At 51.1% G+C, this 21,675-nt stretch overlaps 7 protein-coding genes across 7 annotated transcripts; 4 read left to right on the forward strand and 3 right to left on the reverse strand.

Moving 5' to 3' along the window:
* Positions 1-111: 111 nt before the first annotated feature.
* On the reverse strand, positions 112-2,042 carry AKAW2_30747A (putative SIR2 family histone deacetylase (Hst4); the record flags this gene model as incomplete). Its single annotated transcript, XM_041687295.1, has 2 exons — positions 112-1,502; positions 1,595-2,042. The coding sequence occupies 2 exons, from the start codon at positions 2,040-2,042 to the stop codon at positions 112-114; spliced, it is 1,839 nt and encodes a 612-aa protein (XP_041541194.1).
* Positions 2,043-5,195: 3,153 nt separating this feature from the next.
* On the forward strand, positions 5,196-8,412 carry SIN4 (mediator of RNA polymerase II transcription subunit 16; the record flags this gene model as incomplete). The annotated part of the gene is made up of 9 exons (XM_041687296.1): positions 5,196-5,341; positions 5,408-5,750; positions 5,800-6,519; positions 6,571-6,790; positions 6,844-6,969; positions 7,028-7,138; positions 7,192-7,458; positions 7,514-7,645; positions 7,697-8,412. The coding sequence occupies 9 exons, from the start codon at positions 5,196-5,198 to the stop codon at positions 8,410-8,412; spliced, it is 2,781 nt and encodes a 926-aa protein (XP_041541195.1).
* A 576-nt stretch (positions 8,413-8,988) lies between these two features.
* On the reverse strand, positions 8,989-9,959 carry RPL35 (60S ribosomal protein uL29; the record flags this gene model as incomplete). The annotated part of the gene is made up of 4 exons (XM_041687297.1): positions 8,989-8,994; positions 9,089-9,314; positions 9,732-9,871; positions 9,957-9,959. The coding sequence occupies 4 exons, from the start codon at positions 9,957-9,959 to the stop codon at positions 8,989-8,991; spliced, it is 375 nt and encodes a 124-aa protein (XP_041541196.1).
* Positions 9,960-10,513: 554 nt separating this feature from the next.
* On the forward strand, positions 10,514-11,350 carry AKAW2_30750S (putative vesicle transport v-SNARE protein Gos1; the record flags this gene model as incomplete). Its single annotated transcript, XM_041687298.1, has 3 exons — positions 10,514-10,579; positions 10,644-10,757; positions 10,847-11,350. 3 exons carry the CDS (start codon positions 10,514-10,516, stop codon positions 11,348-11,350), a joined length of 684 nt encoding a protein of 227 aa, XP_041541197.1.
* Positions 11,351-11,708: 358 nt separating this feature from the next.
* Positions 11,709-12,929, reverse strand: ATP10 (mitochondrial ATPase complex subunit ATP10; the record flags this gene model as incomplete). Its single annotated transcript, XM_041687299.1, has 2 exons — positions 11,709-12,402; positions 12,487-12,929. 2 exons carry the CDS (start codon positions 12,927-12,929, stop codon positions 11,709-11,711), a joined length of 1,137 nt encoding a protein of 378 aa, XP_041541198.1.
* A 396-nt stretch (positions 12,930-13,325) lies between these two features.
* On the forward strand, positions 13,326-15,668 carry AKAW2_30752S (DNA-directed DNA polymerase IV; the record flags this gene model as incomplete). The annotated part of the gene is made up of 4 exons (XM_041687300.1): positions 13,326-13,773; positions 13,837-14,009; positions 14,061-14,411; positions 14,466-15,668. 4 exons carry the CDS (start codon positions 13,326-13,328, stop codon positions 15,666-15,668), a joined length of 2,175 nt encoding a protein of 724 aa, XP_041541199.1.
* A 2,809-nt stretch (positions 15,669-18,477) lies between these two features.
* AKAW2_30753S (uncharacterized protein) lies at positions 18,478-21,039 on the forward strand (the record flags this gene model as incomplete). The annotated part of the gene is made up of 7 exons (XM_041687302.1): positions 18,478-18,973; positions 19,074-19,597; positions 19,654-19,765; positions 19,816-20,183; positions 20,239-20,628; positions 20,685-20,874; positions 20,930-21,039. 7 exons carry the CDS (start codon positions 18,478-18,480, stop codon positions 21,037-21,039), a joined length of 2,190 nt encoding a protein of 729 aa, XP_041541200.1.
* Between the last annotated feature and the right edge of the window lie 636 nt (positions 21,040-21,675).

The following is a 21,675-nucleotide window of genomic DNA, read 5'->3' on the forward strand; positions in this document are numbered from 1 at the left end:
ACTGAAATTGAAAAGACTCCCCAGGAAGGCCTTAAATGTAAAATAATAGTAAAGGAGAAGAAAAAGAAGAAAAGAAGACGGGAAGACGCGCTGACGCAGACCCGAGCTGAGTCATGCGGTCGGCTCATTCAGTAACAGATTCATCCCTCGAGGAATAGAGTCAGGAGAAATGGTCTCGTTCTGTCGCCACCGACCGCTTGGGGGAGGAGTAGAGGCGCCCTTGCCCACCATTTTGGGGAACGTCTGATTCGGTCCGTTGTTGCGAGCAGCGCCCGGAGCCAACGGGTGCATCGCCTTGGTGTCGTCCTTGTCCAGCTTGGTCGACTTGTCACTTGTGGCAGCTTTTTGAGCCTTGGTGACCCTTCCGAAATTGTTGATCTTGGAGTTCTTCGCTGGCTCGGCCTTCTTTGGTCGTCCTTTAGGCGCAGCCTTCTTCGGAGCCGCTTTCTTCGGAGCAGCCTTCTTTGGCCCGTCTGTCTTGGCCGCCTGCAGCACATCTGTAATGCTCCGTCCGTTGCTGGCGGGGTTGGGGCGACCTTTCTTCGCCAAAGGTTTGGATTCATCCTCATAACTCGACGATGGAGTAAGGAAGCCTGTCGGAGTGGGTCGTTTCTTGCTGGGGGTGACAACCACCGACACCTCGCCTTGTTCCTTCTTCACTCGTTCCACTTCCGAAGAATTGCACTCATCAAACACGTCGTCCTGTGCATCCCACCGCTTCAGATTGGCCAGTCGCGCAACTTCCTCACAGTCACCCTTGACTATTAGATCCCAGCAGTCCTCAAACTCCTTGCCGGTGGGGTACTCATTGTTGATCCACATGGTCACTCCGTTACGGCGACTCCGGATAACGGAGCAAAGACTCTTTACCAGGCGACGCACTCCGGGAATCTTCAAACTCGTACCGACCACAATTAGGGCGTCCGGGCGGGAACGAATGTCAGCATTCATAACGGACGTGATGGCCTCCTCGTCCGGATTGTGCTCGTTGTACAGGACAATGCGAGGTCTCATCTTACCGATGCCATGGCTACGTTGGCCGGTTTCCATACGGAACTGATTGTTACGGCAGCACTCCGGGCATTCGGGGGCATCGGGACGGTCAAATAAGCCCGCATCGAAGTCACTCAGATGTCGACATTTCTGGCAAACCATCTTGTCCAGACTGCCATGCAATTGGATGGTGCGTGGCCAGGGCGCTTTGACGTTCAATGGGATCTGCGTGGCCAACGGAGGCATTGAGGTCTCAATGCCATCGATGTTTTGTGTGTAAAGACGAGTGAGACGGTTCTCCTGGCCCAGTCGCGCCAGCATGTGGTGGAAAGCTGTGGGAGAGGTCTTGGCTGCTTCCTCGGACAGCGACCGTACCATGTCCTGAAAGGAGGCGGTCAACGCCTCATCCTGGTAAACGGCTGCATCGAACAAGAGCTTGCCCGATGCTTTGAGGTTATGTTTCTTCTGAAGAGTTTTAAACAGACCGTCGGTCGAGCGGAAATCAGGAACTATGATAGATTAGAAAATACGAGGAAAAGAGGCAAGAGCGGACAGTCGCGGTGGTGGTGACAGGATCAGGAGTGGGGATGGGAAAGCATACTTCCTGCGGAGGTGGAGATACCCGCACCGGCGATGACGACAATTTTGCGGTGACGCTGAATCGTTTTGACGAGATAGTCAATTTGCGACTGCTGTTCAGTGTAGGACAGGCCGGCGGTGGCCGACAGGTCGAGATGCTGAGTTCGGCGTTCTTTGGGGGCGGCGACCCGACGCTTCTTCCTGGCGGGCGGCAACTCGTCTTGGCTGCGGGCGGCGCTAGGCTCATCCGCGTCCTGCGACGGGGGCGGCGACGGATAGAAACCAGGTGGTGCCAGTGGTGATGCCGGCGCTGAGCTTAAACTCGAGCAATCCGAGTCATCATCCATGCCTAATGACGCCAGAAGGCTTTTCGGAGACGAGCGAGAGGAGTTGGTGGTGGAGTGTGTAGTAGTAGTGGTAGTGGAGGTGGTAGTGGTGGACGAAGTGGTGGCAGTACGACGGGGCGCCATTTAGGTCAGGCCGTCGCGGTGACGAAGCAAACAGCGAGCACAAAGAGATCGGGGGAAGAAAAATTGGAATCGAGGGTGGGAGGGAAAAGACTCAAGGAGGGCTCGCTGTTCACGGAAAGCTGGGGGGGATCAAAGCTAGATATCGTCCCGAGAGAAAACCATGGAGGACCGGAAAAGAAACGGAAAACATCAATTGACAAGTGGGAATGACGGTAAGGGGGATAATTTCGGACAGATATTGCTTCTTTGTTTTCCCCTGTCGTTCACGTCTGGCTCCCTGACTTCGGGCGGAGGTAGTAGCAAGAAGGGAGTTGGGTGGAAGAAGAAGAAGAGGAAGAAGAAGAAGAACGACGAAAAGAAGACAATGGGGGCAGATGAAGAAGAGGAGGAATGGGCAGCACAAGAGGAACCACCCCGTGACTGGGACAGCGCAAGTCTGGGTCGAGGACAGCAAGTGGTGAGGTCAAGTGGAAAACGGACGGAGAGGGAGAGCGAAAGAAAAGGGCTACTAGTAGCAAGCCAGCACAACTAGAATAGAATGGACTGACTGACTGCTGCTTGGGAGTGTTGCAGCAGGTTCGACGGCAGGCCGGTCAGATCCTCTCGCTTGCAGTGTGTTTATTTTGACCCACGGGTATCGCTCGGGAAGAGTCGATGAAGGCTCTGCATCAAAGAGGGCTAATGGGGAAATGGGGGGAGATTGAGGTAGAGGAAGAGGGGGTTGACCTGCAGTAACAACACAAACTCGGGCAACGAAGTGGTATGCTCAGAGGAATGTGTCTGGAAACAAGAGGGGTAGATAGATATGATCGCGTGTTGATCAAGTTGGGATGAATGCCGGTGGGAATGATGATATTGCTCTACTACACCTAAATTTACTAGTCAGTGTTTGGGACATGCTACTATACTGCTATGCTACTACTAACACACACTTTGATTGCCAGTTACATTACATTGTTACGGGGTTGCAGTGACTATTGGGAATTTTCCCGTATCAACCCTGTATGGACAGCCCGGTGGGGGCTGGCTCTTGGGTGCATTTGGAGTTAACCTCGTCATTTTTCTCCTGCAAATTCGGTTTTGTGCTGCCAATCTCGTTACCGATCCCGTACCGCGCTAAAGGGGGCTGTCGGCCTGGGGAGCTTCTTCCATTGGCCGTGGAAGCTTCACCCAATTCTCCGGCCAACCACAGCCCAAACATATACTTGCCCGTGCGAGGCAATCCTCACCATGCCTTTTCCCACACATTGGAGGGCTGTCGGAATGAACAAAGAGGTCGGATATCCTTCTGGTTTTAATGATTATCCCCTAACATAACCCGAGTGGGCTTGACTGCAGTTATCAGAATCCCATATCGCGACCGTCATTCGCACTAGCCGGCCCTCCGACTATCGTTCCGAATCCGTCGCGTCAAACGCTACGATTGTTGGGAAGGCTGAGCGTTTATTTCATAATCAGCAACCAGGGTCACAGGGATACCTTACGTATGCTCGTCATCTCCTTGCGGGGCTGACCATATGCCAGTAAAATCTGTGATATAATTATCGTATAAATCGTGAACCCATACTGGAATCATTGCTGCCTTTGCCATGGCATTGATATTCACCTTTGGTCTGTGTGATCGAACCAGACACAGCAATATTCACGGACGGACCAGCGCGGGGTATCGGATGAAGCTCCTAGTCAAAAATGCTTGAGGCATTTGTCGGAAAGTGCGGCGTTGTTCTAGCAAGAACTGGCATGGTCCGGTTTTTCCAGGATGCCGGATCTTCCACGGACTTACGTTCCCCGCACCTGTATTATTGTTGAGTTGCGTTCTCTGCTATCTGAAGAGCGAACTTGAATGTAGATACGTGTAATTGATGAGATGTGTTTGCTAATCACCACCGTGCTCTATGGAGGCGTCGCATCGGTTATGTTCTCCCAACATCATCTGCCGGGCCTCGTGTTTCTTTCTTCGTCCGATCAGGCGCTCATCTTGTTGCTAGCAAGCCCACTGTAAGACTGCACTATGACTGCAATTCAGAGAAAATCCCTGCTATAGAGGAAAATGCTATAACTTCGGCTTGGTTTGCAATATATCATCCGTCCGAGATGATCGGACGTTGTTTGCGGGAAGGTGGATGATTCGACAAGTGAGGCGGGTTGAGCCCCGCTCTTTAAACGGTCTTCTTCTCCATCTTGAACGATGCAATAGACGCTTCTCTCGGATGACATGTCTTTTAGCCCACAAATTAGGGAATGGGATATCATCAGATAGCTCATATTCATTGCTGTAAGTAGTAGTAAGGAACCATCACGCATCATGCCCTTCCGTATCTGGTCTGAACGTGTTTCTTCACAATGCCCTTAATGGCTGTTTTTTGCGACTATTACTTCCGGAAATTTCCCAGTTCACAGAAATATGACGCATTTACTAACAGACAGTGGTACTATATCTGAAGGGTACAGTTGCAGCTGGTATTAGTGAGCAAGCGCTTGGTTGTAAGCCGACCGCAGACCTCAAGCAAGTACTAGTGTTCCCAAGGAGTAGTCATGATAGGGTTCACGATTGACGTATATTGGCGGGAACTATAGGGAATATCTGCACGGTCGCCTAACACAGACTTGGCCTATTGACAACTCCTTTGTTTAACATAGTATCCCCCGGTGCTAGAAATGGCAACTGCCACAAGGTGGTCAAGGTGGTCGTGCAGCTCCTGGAACTTCCCTCCAGCAGCGAAGTTCAAAGATGGATCTCGCCGATATCGTTGCGCCCATGGCTGGTGGGGCCGGTGTGATTGGTTGTCCTGGTTACGACAGCACATGACCTCACATGACGCTGACTAAGAGGCGCGGAGAGCTCCACCTGACCACTAGTCCCGAATAATGAAACTATCATCTTGGAGAGTCAACTTAGCCCATGATCATCCTCCCGGCCAAAGGGTAGCGTCTGGATCCGGGGTTTGAATGCCATGAGGGTTCTGTCTGCTATCAACTAAGCCCTTTTGCATATCATTCAGTGCCCATCTGTGGCTACACCCCGCCCATCTTACCTGCGCAATTGCCTGCCGAGGTTCAATTGTATCGAACTATGATATCTGAGTCTTGCGATCACTGGCCTCCCAAGACATTTTACTACCCCCATTGGATTTAGAGCTTCGCACCCCCACAATGCCCTTAATGATGGACGATAGTATCAATGTTGACGATTTATTTGGCGAACCCACCTCCCTCGAGCTGGGCCTGCCACCATCAGCTTCTTCTGCCAGAGGCCTTGCCCAGCGTCTGGATGAGATGCGACTGCTTGGCTGTTGCCAGTAAGTCACTGTCTTCTGAGGTGTCGCGATACTTAGCTTGGATCTGTAGGCTAATTTTGTTCAAAGGAAGATTGCATGGTCCAAACTGGGATGTATTGCTTACATCTCACAAGACTCCTTGAGGGTGAAAGTCCGCCATCTGCAATGTCGACCGTCGGATGGCAAGTGGGTGCTCAGCGATGAGACCCCTTTGATGCCAATCACCGAAGCGCACGGCGGGCATGCTCTCACTCACCTGAGTTGGAACGAAGCTGGTTCCGATCTGGCTGTGGTCGATGTGACTGGACGTGTATCAGTCTATCACATCCCTTTCGCCCTCAACAGTGTTAACGGCCTTCGACAGCCGGCTTTTTCTCCCGACGATGGGTCTCAAATTGTTGGCATGATGTGGCTGAATACCCAACGATCCGTATGTCGATCTGCGAACCACATTTGTCTCTCCATGCTAAACTTCTTAGGTGCATGCATTTTACCAAGCAGCCAAAGTACAGGGTCGCTGGGCTTACTCGCCGTTCCGTCGCCGCCCGATAGGTCCGTTTCACCCTGCAAATAAAGCGGCACTGCTATGCATTACACGTTCTGGATCTATGAAACTCTTGTACCAGAATCCGGACGGCAGATGGGATGACATCTCCGTGGATTTGAAGAGCACAAGCTACTCAGATCGGATGCTGTCACATGCTGCTCTGGTAGCAACCCAGAACGGGATCCTTGTCGCTACTTACTCGATATGCCAAAAGATCCGCTTCTATCGGGTGCAGATCAACTGGAACCCGCCTCAATGGGACCCTGCACAACAGCCAAAGCAGACGCCACCCCAATTCCCAGTCCCTAGCTTCCGTTTCACGCACTCCAAGGTGGAAACGTCATGCACAGTGCCTGGGATGCCTCGGAATGACGGAGAAGAACCCGACATGATGCAGCAGTCGGTCTCAAATCCTTTATATAGCCTCAGTCGCCTGGATATATTTCTCCCGGCCTCCGATAACGCTGCTGGGACTACAGCGAACCCATGGATTGTTGCGGTTTTCTCAACCCCACCTCAGGCTACTCCAGATCATCCTGGCCCGCAAGGACCAGCAAGTGTAATTGTACGATGGCAATTGGATACTGCTACTTTCACCCTTCACCCCAAGTTTGATGAAATGGCCACAAAACGAAACAGTACTCAGATGAAGGTACGTGAAACATACCAGTACTCATACAGACCGCGCTGACTCTTTGAACAGCCTAGACCTGTGCTGCGTCGCTTGGAAGACATCTACTCTGACCGCTATGTCATATCGGTGGACCAAATCGAGTACGGTAATGTGGTTGCTATCACTTACGATGATAGCTCCGTGTCTTTCTACGACCCGAAAACCATGGCATTGTTCAATGGTGTTGATGATGCGAATACGGTGACGGGCCTAGCTCAAGCAGGGTTTCACTATGCCCCAGACGCCTCAGGTTGTAGTGCCTCGTATTGTCGATCTGGAATTTTACTAACCGTGTTCTGATAGGTCAAGGTCAACACGTCTCTTTCTCACCGAGCGCATGCGCTGCAGTCATGCTAGACAACGACGGCCAGACGCACCTCAAGGTTATGGAGCATTCTTACGGAGCCGAAAACGGTCTTTACGATGAAAGTGCGTTTCTCCTTTCTACCAGCTCAACTATCTACTAATAAGGGTTTGAACTTGGCAGACAAATTTTCTGCAGCCATTGCATCATTCACATTAGCCTTCTGCCGCGGATGTGGAAGTGAAGTCAACACAGACGATATCCTCTTAATTTTAATACAGCAACTCTCACAGGGTCCGTACCAACCTTCATCCCCGTCAATCATCAATTCTGACACTTGCTACCAGATGCCCAAATCACGTTCATCAACGAAGTTTACCGCGCACTGCCCATCAACTGCAATTTCACAGTGGAGCAGGAAAAGCTGATGAACCACCCCTATATTCCCAAGTGCCTCAGTGTACAAGCTGCTCTGGGATTTGCCGATAAGTACAAGCCACGAAGTTTTGCCTCTTCTGTCTCTTGGTCGATTCTTCAGCTTCGCCACGCCGCCATTTTATACCCATTTTTCTTTCAGTACAACAAAGGGATTCAGGCAGAGCCACATGATCCTGGTAAGTCAGTTCACATTGACCTTGACGGAAGCTGCTAACAGCATGGCTCATATAGACGTCTTGCGTATGATGCTTGGAAACACCAGATGGGCACTTGACTTTTCTCTCTATATACTAAACGAGCTTTTCGACCTCGCCGATGAATTTGAAAGTGTATCGGCCGATCAGGAAGCCTTCAGCCAAAAATGTTGGTCAAATCCATACTCCGGAAACTGTCAACTGTACTAACGCCCCGTAGTGAAAACCACAAACTCGCTAGCTCTCATCATTCTCCTCTCAAGCATGTCCCGTGCTTTCTTGCGCTTTATCTGCCGTGGCCTGCGTGGCATCCACGCGGGCTATACGAACGCATCTCTAGCCGGTGACTCTCGTCTACAGTACGCAGAAATTTGCCAAGCTTTAGATGCCACGCCTGCACGCATTGATGTATACGAAAAATTCCTTTCGGCGGTCGATTCGGCCGTACGACACGCCTACCATGGTGCCGGTTTTGGTGACACTGAACGTCCGGGGCCAGAGAAGGAATTGCTTGTCAACGCCCGCATTCCTCCTGTCCTCGTTGCAGCTGTCTCAACAATTCTTCGACAAACGGTACCGGGACTCAAGTCCGACGTCGACCGCATGGCCATCTACATGCACGACTACTCGTGGCTCGGGTTCGGATCCGACCGACGCTCGGAGTTATATCGGCGCACACGAGAAGTGGATATCATCAAGAAAACGCCTATCCGGATGACGATCGCACAAGGCTCGAATGGACCCCAGCTTGGGAAACAGAACAGCCAGGGAGTCCTTCGACGGCGATGCGTCCGCTGCTGCGATGTATCTGAGGGGACTTATCCGCCACGCTCAGTCCTTGCGTTCCGCATGATATTCAAGTTGGGCCATTTACGATCGTGCATTTGTGGAGGAATGTGGACTCTTGAGTCAGGTCTGAACGAGGTGGGGAAGTAGAAAGGGCTTCGACCCTGGCGGTCGTTAGCAGTTGCTTTTTGGGTAGTTATGTTGATACCAAAAGGTTAGAATAGAATGATTAAGGCGTGTGGTATAATAGCGTATATAGATGCAAACACGAATGGGACAAGTATTACGATGTCAATAGCCTCCACTGTTCCTTGGGTTCGTACATTAGGCCGATAGTTGAGACATTCCACCATTGACCGTAGACAGTATCTATCCAATACTAAATGTTGACCAGGGGCGCAGTCATACAAGATCAGACTACTACTCGATAGCGAAAAAAACCACTACACACGGAGACAAGAGAAATTGAATCATCTACTCCGCAACTACCACGATACCAATAACATAAATCTTTTATCTCATGTCATGTCAAGCAAGGCCTTCATTTAAAAACATCGATCTGCATCTTTTTCTTTTTTTCTAAGATACATAATCGATTTCTTTTTTCAAAAGAAACCGTTTTGATGAATCCGACCCCCCTCACGGCAAGGTTAGGTCAACCCGTCATCATTAAACGACGTTCCCGTTAACTCCATCCAGATCCAGAGACGACCCCGTCTTTAACATTTAAGCCTGTTTTAGATACCAGTTAGCTAACTGGCGCTTTTTACTTCCCCTCGAGGGGGGACTGATCCCGAATTCAGGTTATGTTGGGTGTGGGTCGTACCTTAACAGCGTACTTCCGCTGGGGGAAGTGGATCTCCTGCTTGCGCTTGCGCTCGGTCTTCAGGGTAGCCTCGTGCTTGGTGAGACGGCGGCGGAGAGCACGGGTGAGCTTGGGGCGGAGGTCAAGAGGAGTGTACTTCTTGTTCTTGTAGAACAAGCGGAGCTGAGCGCGCTGGTTGGCGTTGATGACGGTCAGAACGCGAGCGATCGACTTGCGAACGTCGTGGCTGTTTAAAAAGATGGTATATCAGCATCCTTGTTCTTCTTCTTTCTTTCCAGATTTTTTGTGCGCATGTGTGCCCATATTCTTCTCATGTAGGTGGTGGTGGTAATAGATATGTTGGATTTGGCGCCCTGTCGGAAAGTTTCTTCTCGGTTTGGATTTTTTTTTTCTTGTTGTTCGTGGTCGTGTGCCCCTCGTTTCTTTGTTGGTATGTCGATTTCATGGGTTTTGTCGGGATTTGTCTTCTTGGTTGGTATTCGTCTTCCCATCTTTCGAATTGTCGAATATTGTTGTCGTTGTCCTTCCTCCGGCCGTAATCCACAATCCGACAGGTGCAAATCTCACATCCTTCACACCACACACGCACACACAGCGCACACACACACACATGAGGGGTTCGCAGGAGATAATTCAAACGCACATTCTGTGGGTCTTCGAGGAGGCACCGCCAGCGATCTTCTGGACACGGAGCTGGCTCAGCTCGGTCTTCAATTCCTCCAGCTGCTTGGTGAGGTCATCCTTGCTCTTTCCCCAGAGCTGACCAGCCTTGACCTTGGACGACTTCAAATAAGAAAAACACCGGTCAGCATTTCACGCAGAAATCAAAAAACTGCGAAATAGCAGCATGCGGCGCAATTCAACATACCATGGTGGGCGGCTTCGTGTCGTATCGTACGGGTTGTCGACGTGAGGATTGAAGATGGACCGGGTCAATTTGGGATGTTCGTTGTGGGACTAGGGTTTGATTTTTTCTGGGTGTGCGGCGGCTTAAGCGGGCACGTGATTGTGGCTGGTGGTTGCCGTGGCCCAGTTGGGGTTTTTGGTTTAGTAGTAAGTAAGTAAGTACTGCCGCGCCCCCGGGATGACGCCGCCTCCGTCCGCCGCCCCGGCCGCCCTGACTTGGCCGTGCGATAGTGGGTTAGACTAAGGCTGGCTGTCGCTGCTGCTGCTACTGCTGTCGTTGTCGTCGTTGCTGTTGCTGTGCCGCCGGTCGGATCATGTTGCGTTGGTTATGACGGGGTTCATTTCTGAAGCTTGATTTACTCTCTTCGTTCTATATTTCCGACTTGACGGTGTCTTATCGTCGTTATCGGTGTCGTTGAATAACTTCCAGTCTCATTCTACTGCCTACACACACATCACTCGCAACCTACCTACCTACCTATATACACCCTCATATTGTCGTAATCCACCATCATCACCATGGCCACTTCAACCGGTACCGGCTGGGCTCAGCTCCGGCAGCAAGCCCGATCTCTCGAGACTCAGGTACGATCATCGCTTCCTGTCACATAAGATGTGTCCTATTCCTAACAATGTACATACATCATAGACCGAGAACCTTTTCCATACATACTCGCAATACGCCTCATTAACAAAGCTCCCTCCCACACCCTCGGAGGAAGAGCAACGGATTGAATCGCAGCTCAAAGACCTCCTAGAACGAGTACGCATCTACTCTCTCTCATCACCATCACCATCACCATCTCACTACTTTATAACGTCACATTAACTAACTATAAAATCAATCACTAGCGCGACTCCCTAATCTCCCAACTCGCCCGCCTCCTCGACTCCGAAGCAACCCTCACCTCCTCCGCCCTCAAACAAAACAACCTCTCCCGTCACCGCGAAGTCCTCCACGACCACCGTCGCGAACTCCAGCGTCTCAAATCCGCCATCGCCGAGTCCCGCGACCGCGCTAACCTCCTCTCCAACGTTCGCTCCGATATCGATGCCTACCGCAACTCGAACCCGGGTCAAGCGGAAGCAGATTACATGCTTGAAGAGCGGGGTCGGATTGACGAAAGCCATAATATGATTGATGGCGTGCTGAGTCAGGCGTATGCTATTAATGAGAATTTTGGTCTCCAGCGGGAGACGCTGGCGAGTATTAATCGACGCATTGTGGGCGCGGCGAACTCGGTGCCCGGGATGAATGCGTTGATTGGGAAGATTGGCTCGAAGAGGAGACGGGATGCGTTGATTTTGGGGGCTTTTATTGGGTTTTGCTTTTTGATGTTGCTTTGGTTGAGGTGATTGCTTGATTCTGTTTGCTTTGTCTGAAGCATGTTGCCATCCTGTTTGTGGTTGCTGCTTGCGTTGTCTATTGTGGGTTTGGGATGGGCGTTTGGAGGAGTGAGATTTGTCTCTTTTTTTTTTCTTCTCTATCCTTTCCTTTGTCTATGCGCTGTTTTTGCGTCTATACTATACAGAGATTAATTGTGGGGGGAGATTTGTTTCCTGGTGTCGGGTCAGTGCTGTCTGGAGCATATTCCACGCTCTCACTCAACACTCACGCAAACACCCTGGTATGTACATACACAGAGTCCAGAATCCAGTATATGAACTGGGTGATCCCGTACCTGTCCAGCCATCCATGGCACATCAAACCCATCTAGGGCATAACAACCCGAGGCTTCTTCACAGCCTCACCCCGACCCTTCGCACCATCCCACTCCTGCGCCGGCATCTCCGACTGCAAACTGACCTTCTTCTCCTGCACCAACTTGCGCACCCCATTATTCAGCGCCTCCAACTCCACCGTCTCAGCAGGCCCACTGCCCGCCCACCGAATGCGACAATTCTCATCCAACAAATACACATACCCGACCTTCGAGTTCAACATCCCAATACTCTCCTTCAACCCATCATCCAACCCCTTCCGCACCAGGAAGTACCGCTCATGCTGCTCCTCCGGCAACTTGGCCCGCATACGCCACATGAACATCTTCACCAACCCGGCCTTCAACGCATTCTCCTCCAGGTTGATATCCACCTTCTGCACCATTCCATCTCCCTCTGAGGCAATCGCCTCCCAAAGACCAGGGTTCTGCTCCTTGCCCGTGAAAGTAACGACCTGCGACTCGGCCCACACGCTAGAGAAGAGGTTCACGATTGTAATCTTTCCGCGGAAGAGAGTGGTCGTGTTCTGGGGTTCCTTTGGCGAGGCGAGAGTAATGCCGTGCATGTTAGGGAAGTAGAGGGCTTTGTCGCGCTTGAAGAGCCGCGGGTTCGACATGAAGGTTTTGCCTTCGTGGTAACGCATGTTCGACCATTCGCGGAAGTAGGGCTTTGCGACCTGGCGGGTTCTGGTAGTTTTATCATCGAGGTTTTAGTATTAGAGCTTGCATAAAAAAAGTAATAGGCTCTGGAAATGGAATGGTGTGACGTACAGTTCTTTCCGTCGCTCAAGATGTCTCTCGTAGTTCACGAAATCATCTCTCCTCTGTCGTATAGACCGGTCATCGACACCCGTGTTCTGCCCTTCTTGTGGTGGGATCACCGATCCAATAGGTCGGTCCAGCGTCGGAGGTATGAAGTCGTCATCGCCGGGCTCGCTCGTCGGGGAGGGCACTTTGGATGCTGTCGCTGAGTAGTTTGCTTGGAATTGAGCTACTCTGTTGGTCTTGTTCGCGAGAGATGAGATCGGGGAGGGTGTCGTCGGCTTGGTTTCACTGCTGTTGCTGGTGGTGTCGGGTTTGCTGGCGTAGTAACGCAGCGCAGCGGTTCGGGGCCGGAGAGCGGCCGCATTGCGCAATTGGCAGCTGAGGCAACGAGTGCTCTGGAGGAGCGTCGGCTCAGTTAATGAGGCTAGAACCCCTGTGCGCTTCCACATTGTTGGAGGTGAGGTAACTGTGGAGAAGTAATTGAGGTGGGTTGGTTGGTCGGTTGGTTGGGTTGAATGTTCGGCAGACTCTCTTCACTGGACTATCACTGATAATTGTTGCTGGAGATCCACTCGCCGAACAGGCCGAGTTTAATTGGCGGTCCCGTGACTTGGCGACATTTTCGTGACCGAGTATCACGCGTCACTGGTGGGATTCGTGCCACTCTATAATGGTTTGATTTGAATAATCTGACATTGGTGTGGATGGATGGATTGTCTGACTGCATGAACTCTGTATTCATGGCTGCTTCCGTCAGATGATATTGTTACCTGCTAGGCAGCAGTGACGCAAGAACTCATGGCTCGCCGGATTTTGAGTCTCGGGACCTTCCACTTCACTATACCATGGCGACGATGGTGAAGGACAAGGAGGCCTTTTTCAGGGAATTAGAGCGGCTGGGATATCCCAGTGATGGTGAAAATGAGGATTTCAGCAGTCTGGTGCATCTCTCGAGGAAGCGCTGTGAATGCTCTCCGTCTATCTCATTCACTCCGGCCTCAGACATAAAGGCTCCCGCGGCGCCACCATCGGTGAGAGCTTCTACGGAGCCTTTACTTGCTTCTTCGGAGACTTTACTTGCTTCTTCAGGTATATCTGAGGTCAGCACTGAAAAGGAAGTTGTCACTACGTCTGAACAATCACCAACAACAGCTGTGACCAGATCAACCTCTACAGACGTGATGCCGCGGAAAGCCAAGACTACACGTGGTGGCAGATATAAAAGAAAGGGACGTGGGTTTAGGGCCTTTGATATTCCAGAACACCGGAAGATACTCAAGGGTCTCGTCTTCTGTCAGTACTATAACCTCGGATGTGTACCTCTAAGCGTTCAGTGACACTAATTCGAAGGAGTAGACTACCTCCCCAACGACGACAGAACAACACTTAGAAAGCTCCAAATGCAGCGTGCGCGTGAATACGGTGCCTCGCGAGCAAGGGAATGGAATGACACCATCACTCATGTCGTTGTAGAAAGGTGGTACACGTACGAGAATGTCATGAAACATTTCAAGAATAAACCCATCCCGGTAAGTTTAGGAACTCATGCATTGTCTAGTCTGATACTAATGCCTTTGAAGGAAAACGTTGCTCTCGTGGACAGTAACTATCCTCTCCTATGTATTGGGGCCCGCCAAATATTGGACGCGACTCAAACTCGCTTTCGGGTCCGTGGCGCACCTGTTCCTGGGAAGGCTAAAGAATCCTCGCCTGCGCGTGAGCCCTCGTCAAACGGGTCGTTGCCGATAAAGCCAGCGAAGGCGAAACGCGGTTACATTGATACACAGAGCACCGATGACGAAGCTGACACTGAGCTGTTCGAACCGGAGGTCGACGAACACCTGGAAGATGAACAGATCATCGATAAATTGAACCAGGGTCGCGATGCCTTGGATGATGTGATCGAGGAAGTCCAGGCAATAAAGGACCTGGTAAGTTCCCCCCACTGCGTACATCTCAAAGCCTTGGACTGACAAATGACTTAGCCCATAGGGATAGATTCAGCCGACGAGGCAGCAGCAGCCGATGACGACGAGACCTCCGACTCATCAGACGCCGGACCAGCGAAGAAGAAGCGAAAGGCTATCGAAAAAGACGACTGGCAACAGAACTTCGTTTGCATGCAGAAGCACGACGCACAATCGAACTCGGAGAACCCCAACAGCAACACCATAGCCATCCTCCAGCAAATGCTAGATTTCTACAAGCGAACAAACGACCAGTGGCGCGTCCTAGCCTACCGCAAAGCCATCAGCGCTCTCCGCCGACAACCGCGTAAAATCAGCACCAGATTAGAAGCCCTAGCCATCCCAGGAATCGGAGAGCGCATCGCCAACAAAATCGAAGAAATCGTCTCCACCAACCACCTCCGCCAGCTCGAATATGCCACCAACAGCCGCGAAGACAAGATCCTCAAACTCTTCACCGGCATCTACGGCGTCGGCATCACCCAAGCATCCATATGGCTAGCCGAAGGCTACAAAACCCTCGGAGACCTGAGACTCAAAATCAAGTTGACCCACAACCAGCGTGTCGGCATAGACCACTATCGCGACTTCGCCCAACGCATCCCTCGATCCGAAGTCGAAGAACACGGCGAAATCGTCCGCAAAGCAGTCCAATCAGCCGACCCAGACATGCAAGTCATCATCGCGGGCTCCTATCGCCGCGGTGCCCCAGATTGCGGTGACATCGACCTCCTAATCACCAAGCCCGACGCCGAGATCGACTACATCAGAACCGTGATGATGAGAACCGTAATTCCGACGCTGCGTAGGCAAGATTTTATAAAGGCCGATCTGGCCAGCTCATCATCCCGAGACGGGTCCAAATGGCACGGTGCATGTGCCATACCACCACCACCACCACCCAAGAGCGACAACAAATGGGAAAATTATTTTACACCTACCCGCCCCTGGCGACGCATCGACCTCCTATTCGTCCCCGACGCAGAGATCGGAGCCGCACTGATCTACTTCACCGGCAACGACATCTTCAATCGAAGCATGAGACTACTAGCAAGCAAAAAGGGCATGCGGCTCAATCAACGAGGTCTCTACACGGACGTGCTACGCGGTCCTCAACGCGAAAAAATCAATGAGGGCCGACTACTCGAGGGCCACGATGAGCGTCGCATCTTTGATATTCTGGGTGTGCCTTGGCGCCCTCCGGAGCATCGCATTTGCTGATTGATGCGTGGGTGAGTGGGTGGGTGGGTGGCTGTGGCTGCCACTTGACGGGTGACAGATAACATTTCTCGGAGTTGTCGGGAAGGGTTCTGCTGTTTTGCAGGTTGCGTTTTGGTTGGGGGGGGGATCTTTCGCCAGACCGACTTCTCGGTGTGCGTCAGATGCGTGCAGGCAGGGAAGGGCGGCTGCCGCGAGGAGGGCCTGAAATGAAAATTCCCGCGTTGAGAGGTGAGATGAGATGAGATGAGATGATGAAGGTTTAAGGGGGAGGGAAGGGAAGTGTGGGGGTGTCAAATTGGTAGATGGATTGGCGAGTGTAACTACCACTACTGGTACTACTTGGGTATGTGTGTGTGTGGCATACGTTGGTATTGTTCTTCTGGGGGAGGTTTTGCTTGCTTATTGTCCGGGGGGAAAGAGAGTGGGGGAGTGCAGTGAAAAGGCGGTCACGATCACCATCACTATCACTATCTCTTGGGAGTGCAACGATTCTTGGAAGCTTGATCAAACGTCGGTTGCGCCAAGGGGTAGCACAAAAACTATCTAGGCAAGAATTATATCCTACTGGATCGAACGAGCCTTTCCAGTTGCCGAACATGGTGGAAGGATAGGTGGCTATTAGCCTGGATGATTCATGCTTCCGGTAGATGATTATGCAGGATAGAATGAATAAAGCTTATTGCTACAAAAGCTGTCATTATTATATCTAATTTGAGCATCTTCAATATGACGAGATAGATAGTAAAGGACGGTTTCCAATCTACTAGAGCCACATCTTCCTGTCCTTATATATACCTACTAGTATGCAATCTAACAGCCAGCAATCCAACCATGCTTGGGGGGTCTGGGTCTTGAAGATAGGCCAGCATTGACTAGACTTAGCATATATCTCGGTCACACTTGTCGAAGGGGATATCAGGCCCAAAAGAAAAAAAAAAAAAAAAAGTTCAGATACCCGAAACAATGTTGTGGGGTTACTGGGAGAAAGGATGCTGATATCAAGTAGTTATGTTGCCATTAGGTTCCCCTCATGCGCTTGAGTGTGAAGGATAGCTCCTGAAATGCTTTTAGAAACAGGCCATTTGCCTCGTCGCTCGAGCCAATAGGTGCCCAACAAAGAGTGCAGTCATATTCTTTCGAATTTGAATCAGACACTATAGCGAAGCCAGCCAAGCTATAACCACCCGGCACGAAGGCTTCCAGGAGCAGAATCTGAATATCTGCGGGGGAAAAAATGAGTGCTAGGAAGTCATGTCAGCTGATATTCAGGATATAGATATCAATTTCACGAATGACGATAGGAAAAACAGTCGAATGGTAGGCAGTTAGCCTTGTATGAGTACGTAGCTGGTGGTCTGTAGAGTTAGTGATCTGATGGTGTGGAATAGGGTTTCCGTGATTGATGCTCTCGTTAATTTCAGCGGAAGATGAGTAGGAATGATTGAGTGATTTTTTTTCTTCTTCTTTCTTGGCTGCGGGTTTTCTCCATCTTATGGTTGTTGCTAGATGCTTTCTTTCCTTGCCTCTCTGATGGTTAAGGGGAGTGATGATGCAGAGCAAAAGATAATTCGATTGTATCCATAAGAGTAATCGTTTTGTCATCTTCCCCGGCAGCGGAGATGTTATCGGAAGAAATCGCTCATCGGTGATAGTGGCAGGTAGTAGGAGAGGCTGCAGGCTGCTGCATGCAACTATGGAAGTATGCCTAACTCGGCAATAGAGCTAGTAAGGTAGGAATGGGATGGAATGGAATATGTGAGGAACATCATATAGGGAGATTTCAAGAAATCTAGCCAGTTCACATCTTCTGCGATGACTACTAAAGAAAGGTTAGAGTCTGGCGGATACTATGGTTGTAATAAATACAAGGGGTAAAAATGACTAGCTATGGTAGTTGTTAAGATAGATGGAGATATGATAAACTAAGACATGATGAAAGAGAGAGCGGTCAGGGAGTGTTTCACAGTGGGGCCACAGGTTTCCAGCTAAAGTTCTTTCGACAGGTATCAAAGGTAAAAAACCAAAGTCGAGTATCACAAGAGCCGATGCAAGCCTGGCTGATCATGTCCACTTTATAGGCTGGGAGCCCTGCCACACCGCTGAAGGTGCACATAATCATCATGCTGTATATACCATACATAGATTATGGCCGCCGCGCCAGAAACGGAGCTGACATGTCCGTTTGGCCATTCTAGACAATTGTTCAATGCATTTAGTCATTTAGTCCAAAAAGAAAGGAATGTATCTAACACCAGTCACCGATCTCATCACCGCCTTTCATGCGGTGAGGCGCATCCCAACCGAAACCCGTGACGGAGCAGGCGGCCAGTGACAGACCGCCCGTAGAAAAGTCGTGGTTTTGCCGCTGCTTGCTCCAGATTTCCCCTTCATCCCACTCCCTCTGCTGCGCTGCCTCATTCTACGCTCGATCATTGCCTGCATTTCTGGCACTATTCCTCCCCTGGATCCTTCAGTTACCCTTAGCCCATCCACTCCCATCTTTTCAAACCTGGTGCGGCACCTTCCGAACGGCGTGGTGGGTTCTGCCGGTCGGTGTTGTGGCCAAGCTGCTATTTTGCCATCCGTTTCTCTCTCACCCCTCGTCTTCTCGAGACCCTGTGTGCGTCACTGTCTCACGGCTTCAGCGTGCGCGCTGTGCCTTCTCTGACCCGGTAGATCTGTCGCTTACAATATCTTTACAGTGCACTTCAACGCGCAGTTCCTTGCTCGAGTCATCCCCCCATTTTATTGTGTTAATCCCCGGTCCCTCCTTGCCGAGTGCCCGCCCGGCCACACACTTTCCCTCTCAATGGGTCGCAAACCGAACCAACTCATCCTCGAGTTCTTTATTCGAGGCCAGAAACTCGAGGACGCCAGTAATCGCTACCAGCACACGTGCAAGGCCTGCGGAGAGAAATTTCCCAAGGGTCGCATCGACAGCTTGACCAACCATCTCGTGAAGAAGTGTCAAGCCATCCCGTTGCGCGATCGGCAACGCGTCTTGTTGCGACTTCACGAACTTCCCGATCTCGCCGATGGCGACCAGAACAAGGATGTGACGAGTAAGGGCAAATCGGTGGATCTGCCCTTCACTACACGCCAGAATTTCGATGGCCTCAATGTTTTGGCCGAGGCATCGCGCCAGGTTGGTGCGTCCGACCAGACGAAACGGGGCCCTGCATACACTCAGTCGGTGACAGTTGGGGGAAAGACCGTGGTCGTCGACCCGGCCCTCGAGGCTGAAGGCTTTCAAGGTCATCCTACACAGCCGGACCAGGTTGAAGAAGATGCGAACAACGCTCCAGGTAAGTCTGTGTTGTGACCCTACCTTCACTCCAGCTCCATTCACTCATCCCGCTTCCTTTGTCTATCTGCGGCGCGCTAATGCTTATAATCTCTCTCAAGGCACTCCTCAAGGTTCCAACGCCTCTTCTGTACCTTCCCTGCCTAGTTCCTCTCAAGATCAGCCGCAAGCCGCAGCCGCATCCCCCCCGTTGCCAGACGTTTCGTTGACTCCGGACCCCACCTCCAATGCGCGCCAGTCGCAACTGTCCATGATTGCTGCTTCCGCTAGTGAGATGGTGCCCCACGGTCTCCCAATGGATCACGATGCTGGTCTTACCGATGGTATGCCGAAGATGAGTCCCTCGTGGAACCAGCAGCTGTCCACTCAGGAGCAGCTTCTCTTCGACAGCCTTCACGAACATGATCCCACTCTCACTGCAGCCACACAGCGCGCTGCTTCCTTCCCCCGTCCTATTGCTATGAACCCCAACTCTCAGGCCAAGGGCTTCGTGAACGAATTTGGCAACTCTACCAAGCCTACCAAGCCGAAAGTGCGCGGTCGCTTCTCCGCTGCCCGACGCCGAGAGGTGCAGGAAGTTCGCAAGCGGGGCGCATGTATTCGTTGTCGCATGCTGAAGAAGCCTGTAAGTTGGATGCCCTCTAGTCTTGCATATGCTTTTTTAACAAGTTCTGCCTCTAGTGCTCCGGTGACAGCCCGTGTACCACCTGCGCCAGTGTCGAGAGCGCCCGCTTGTGGAAGCACCCGTGCATTCGCACGCGCATTGCCGAAGAATTCGAGCTGTACAATGCAAGTATGTAACTTGGCCTTGGTGGTGGTTGTCCCACGCACTAACCACCGCAGATTTGCACGCTACCCTTGCCTACCACGATGTGAGCGGTATCCGCAATCAAATAAAATTCGAACACTACGCTGGACGTATTGAGGTTACCCACTTTGAGGAGAGCATGGTCTACGTTACCTTCAGCGGACTCCAGGGCCACAAGGCACCCGCATCGACGCTTGACCCTCAGCTCCAGGCTCTTGGAGATGAAACACAATTCCAGGGCCCTCTTCACGAGCTGTATCTGCTGGACAGTGATGCAGATGATCTTCCTGGAAAGATCGAGATGTACATCAAGAAGACTGCGCCGTTCTTCTACGAGCGGGAGGCTTCGGACTTCATGCGACCAACTTTGTTGCTTGCAGCGGAGCTAAGCCAGCAGAAAAAGGTATGTTCCTCCCTTGAATCGCCGGAAAGCCAGCAGTGTTGGTTGACTTGTTCAGGACGTGTTGCTCGAACGGGTACTGGAACTCTGGATTGCCACTCATATTCTGGCCGATGGGGAATTGCAGTGGAAGACTTTCTGCAACCCAACTCTTCCTCCCACATCGATGCACTCTCTTGCACAGCCATCAGACGACGGCCGCACACCCATCGATAGTGTCACCAACAGCGAGTCGTACGAGCTCCTCTGCAGCCAGCTGCGGGCCGCAACCGAGAAACGCGCGTCACAGTTGAGCAAGTCGGTCATGAATGATCTCGAGCGGCGACTGCTTCAGCGCCAGCAGAGCGGCTGGTTCGAGACCTTCCTGGTTGCGCTTATTTTGTTGAACTGCGTGGAGCGGACGTGCTGGCTATTCCGGTCCTGGGACGACGAGAACTTTGCTCAGCGGGTAAGCTCACCGCCATGCTTCAAAGCGGTCTGTCCGTATACTAACTCGTTTCGCAGTGGCCTTTGGACAAGCGCCCACCATACTACGCCAATCAAGGCGATCGCTTCTCCGACATCCTGCACATGTTGTTGAAGATGCGTAGCCTTCCGCCCAAGGCTACTCCTCGACCAGATACCGGCATCCTAAAAGCCGTGGATGGTAGTGACGAGAACGCAGCTCGTTGGTTTGACATGATCAAAGTGACTCGTACGTACCCCTTTAGGCCTCGAACTTCAATTGAATCACTGCTAATCACAAACAGCTCTCTTCCTTGAACAACGTCAAGCCACCGTTTTTGACCCTACTGACTCCCGCTCGCTCGACCTCCGCTACGGAGCCAAGCTCCTCCCCCCAACGAACGTCTACACCTAATCCTGCCTTGCTGCTTCTTCTAGGCTCTTCTAGTACTGGTTGACGAAACAGAAAGAAAGCACAAAAAAACAAAGTAAACGACTTTGATGACAACAACAACAACATTAACAACAACAAACCTCGAATTAAGCAGGCTTCTCTTTTTTTTTTGGCTCTGCACTATCACAATCTATGATTGACCTGTTGGCTCTAGTATATGGTGTAGATGGATGGGCGTGAGTGTAGGCGTGGGCATGGGCATGGGCATGCGAGGAAGCAAAAAGGAACGACAGGAAGGACGGACGGACGGACGGACGGAGAATGAATGCAGCGATTATGTGTGTGTTGTGTTTCTTCTTTCCAAAATTTAAACCCCCCCTGTAGTAATGTAACCGAACGAAATCCATACCTGTATTTGATTTCACGCCTGAGGCACTGCACTTGCTGTAAACCAATATATTTCAAGAACCACTATGTCCACATTGGTTTAACACGTATCCCAAGTAGTTTGTAGTTAATAGTACAACTCAACTCAACTAATCCATTTCATATCTCCAAACTACGAGCTGGAATTTGCAGCAGGTAATAAAAAATTACAATAGTAGTATACTAACTTGCTTATTACGTCCTACACTAAGACTCTTTTTGATATTATAC

This window comes from Aspergillus luchuensis, chromosome 3 (assembly GCF_016861625.1).
Source record: "Aspergillus luchuensis IFO 4308 DNA, chromosome 3, nearly complete sequence".
Classification (NCBI taxonomy): Eukaryota; Fungi; Ascomycota; class Eurotiomycetes; order Eurotiales; family Aspergillaceae; genus Aspergillus; species Aspergillus luchuensis.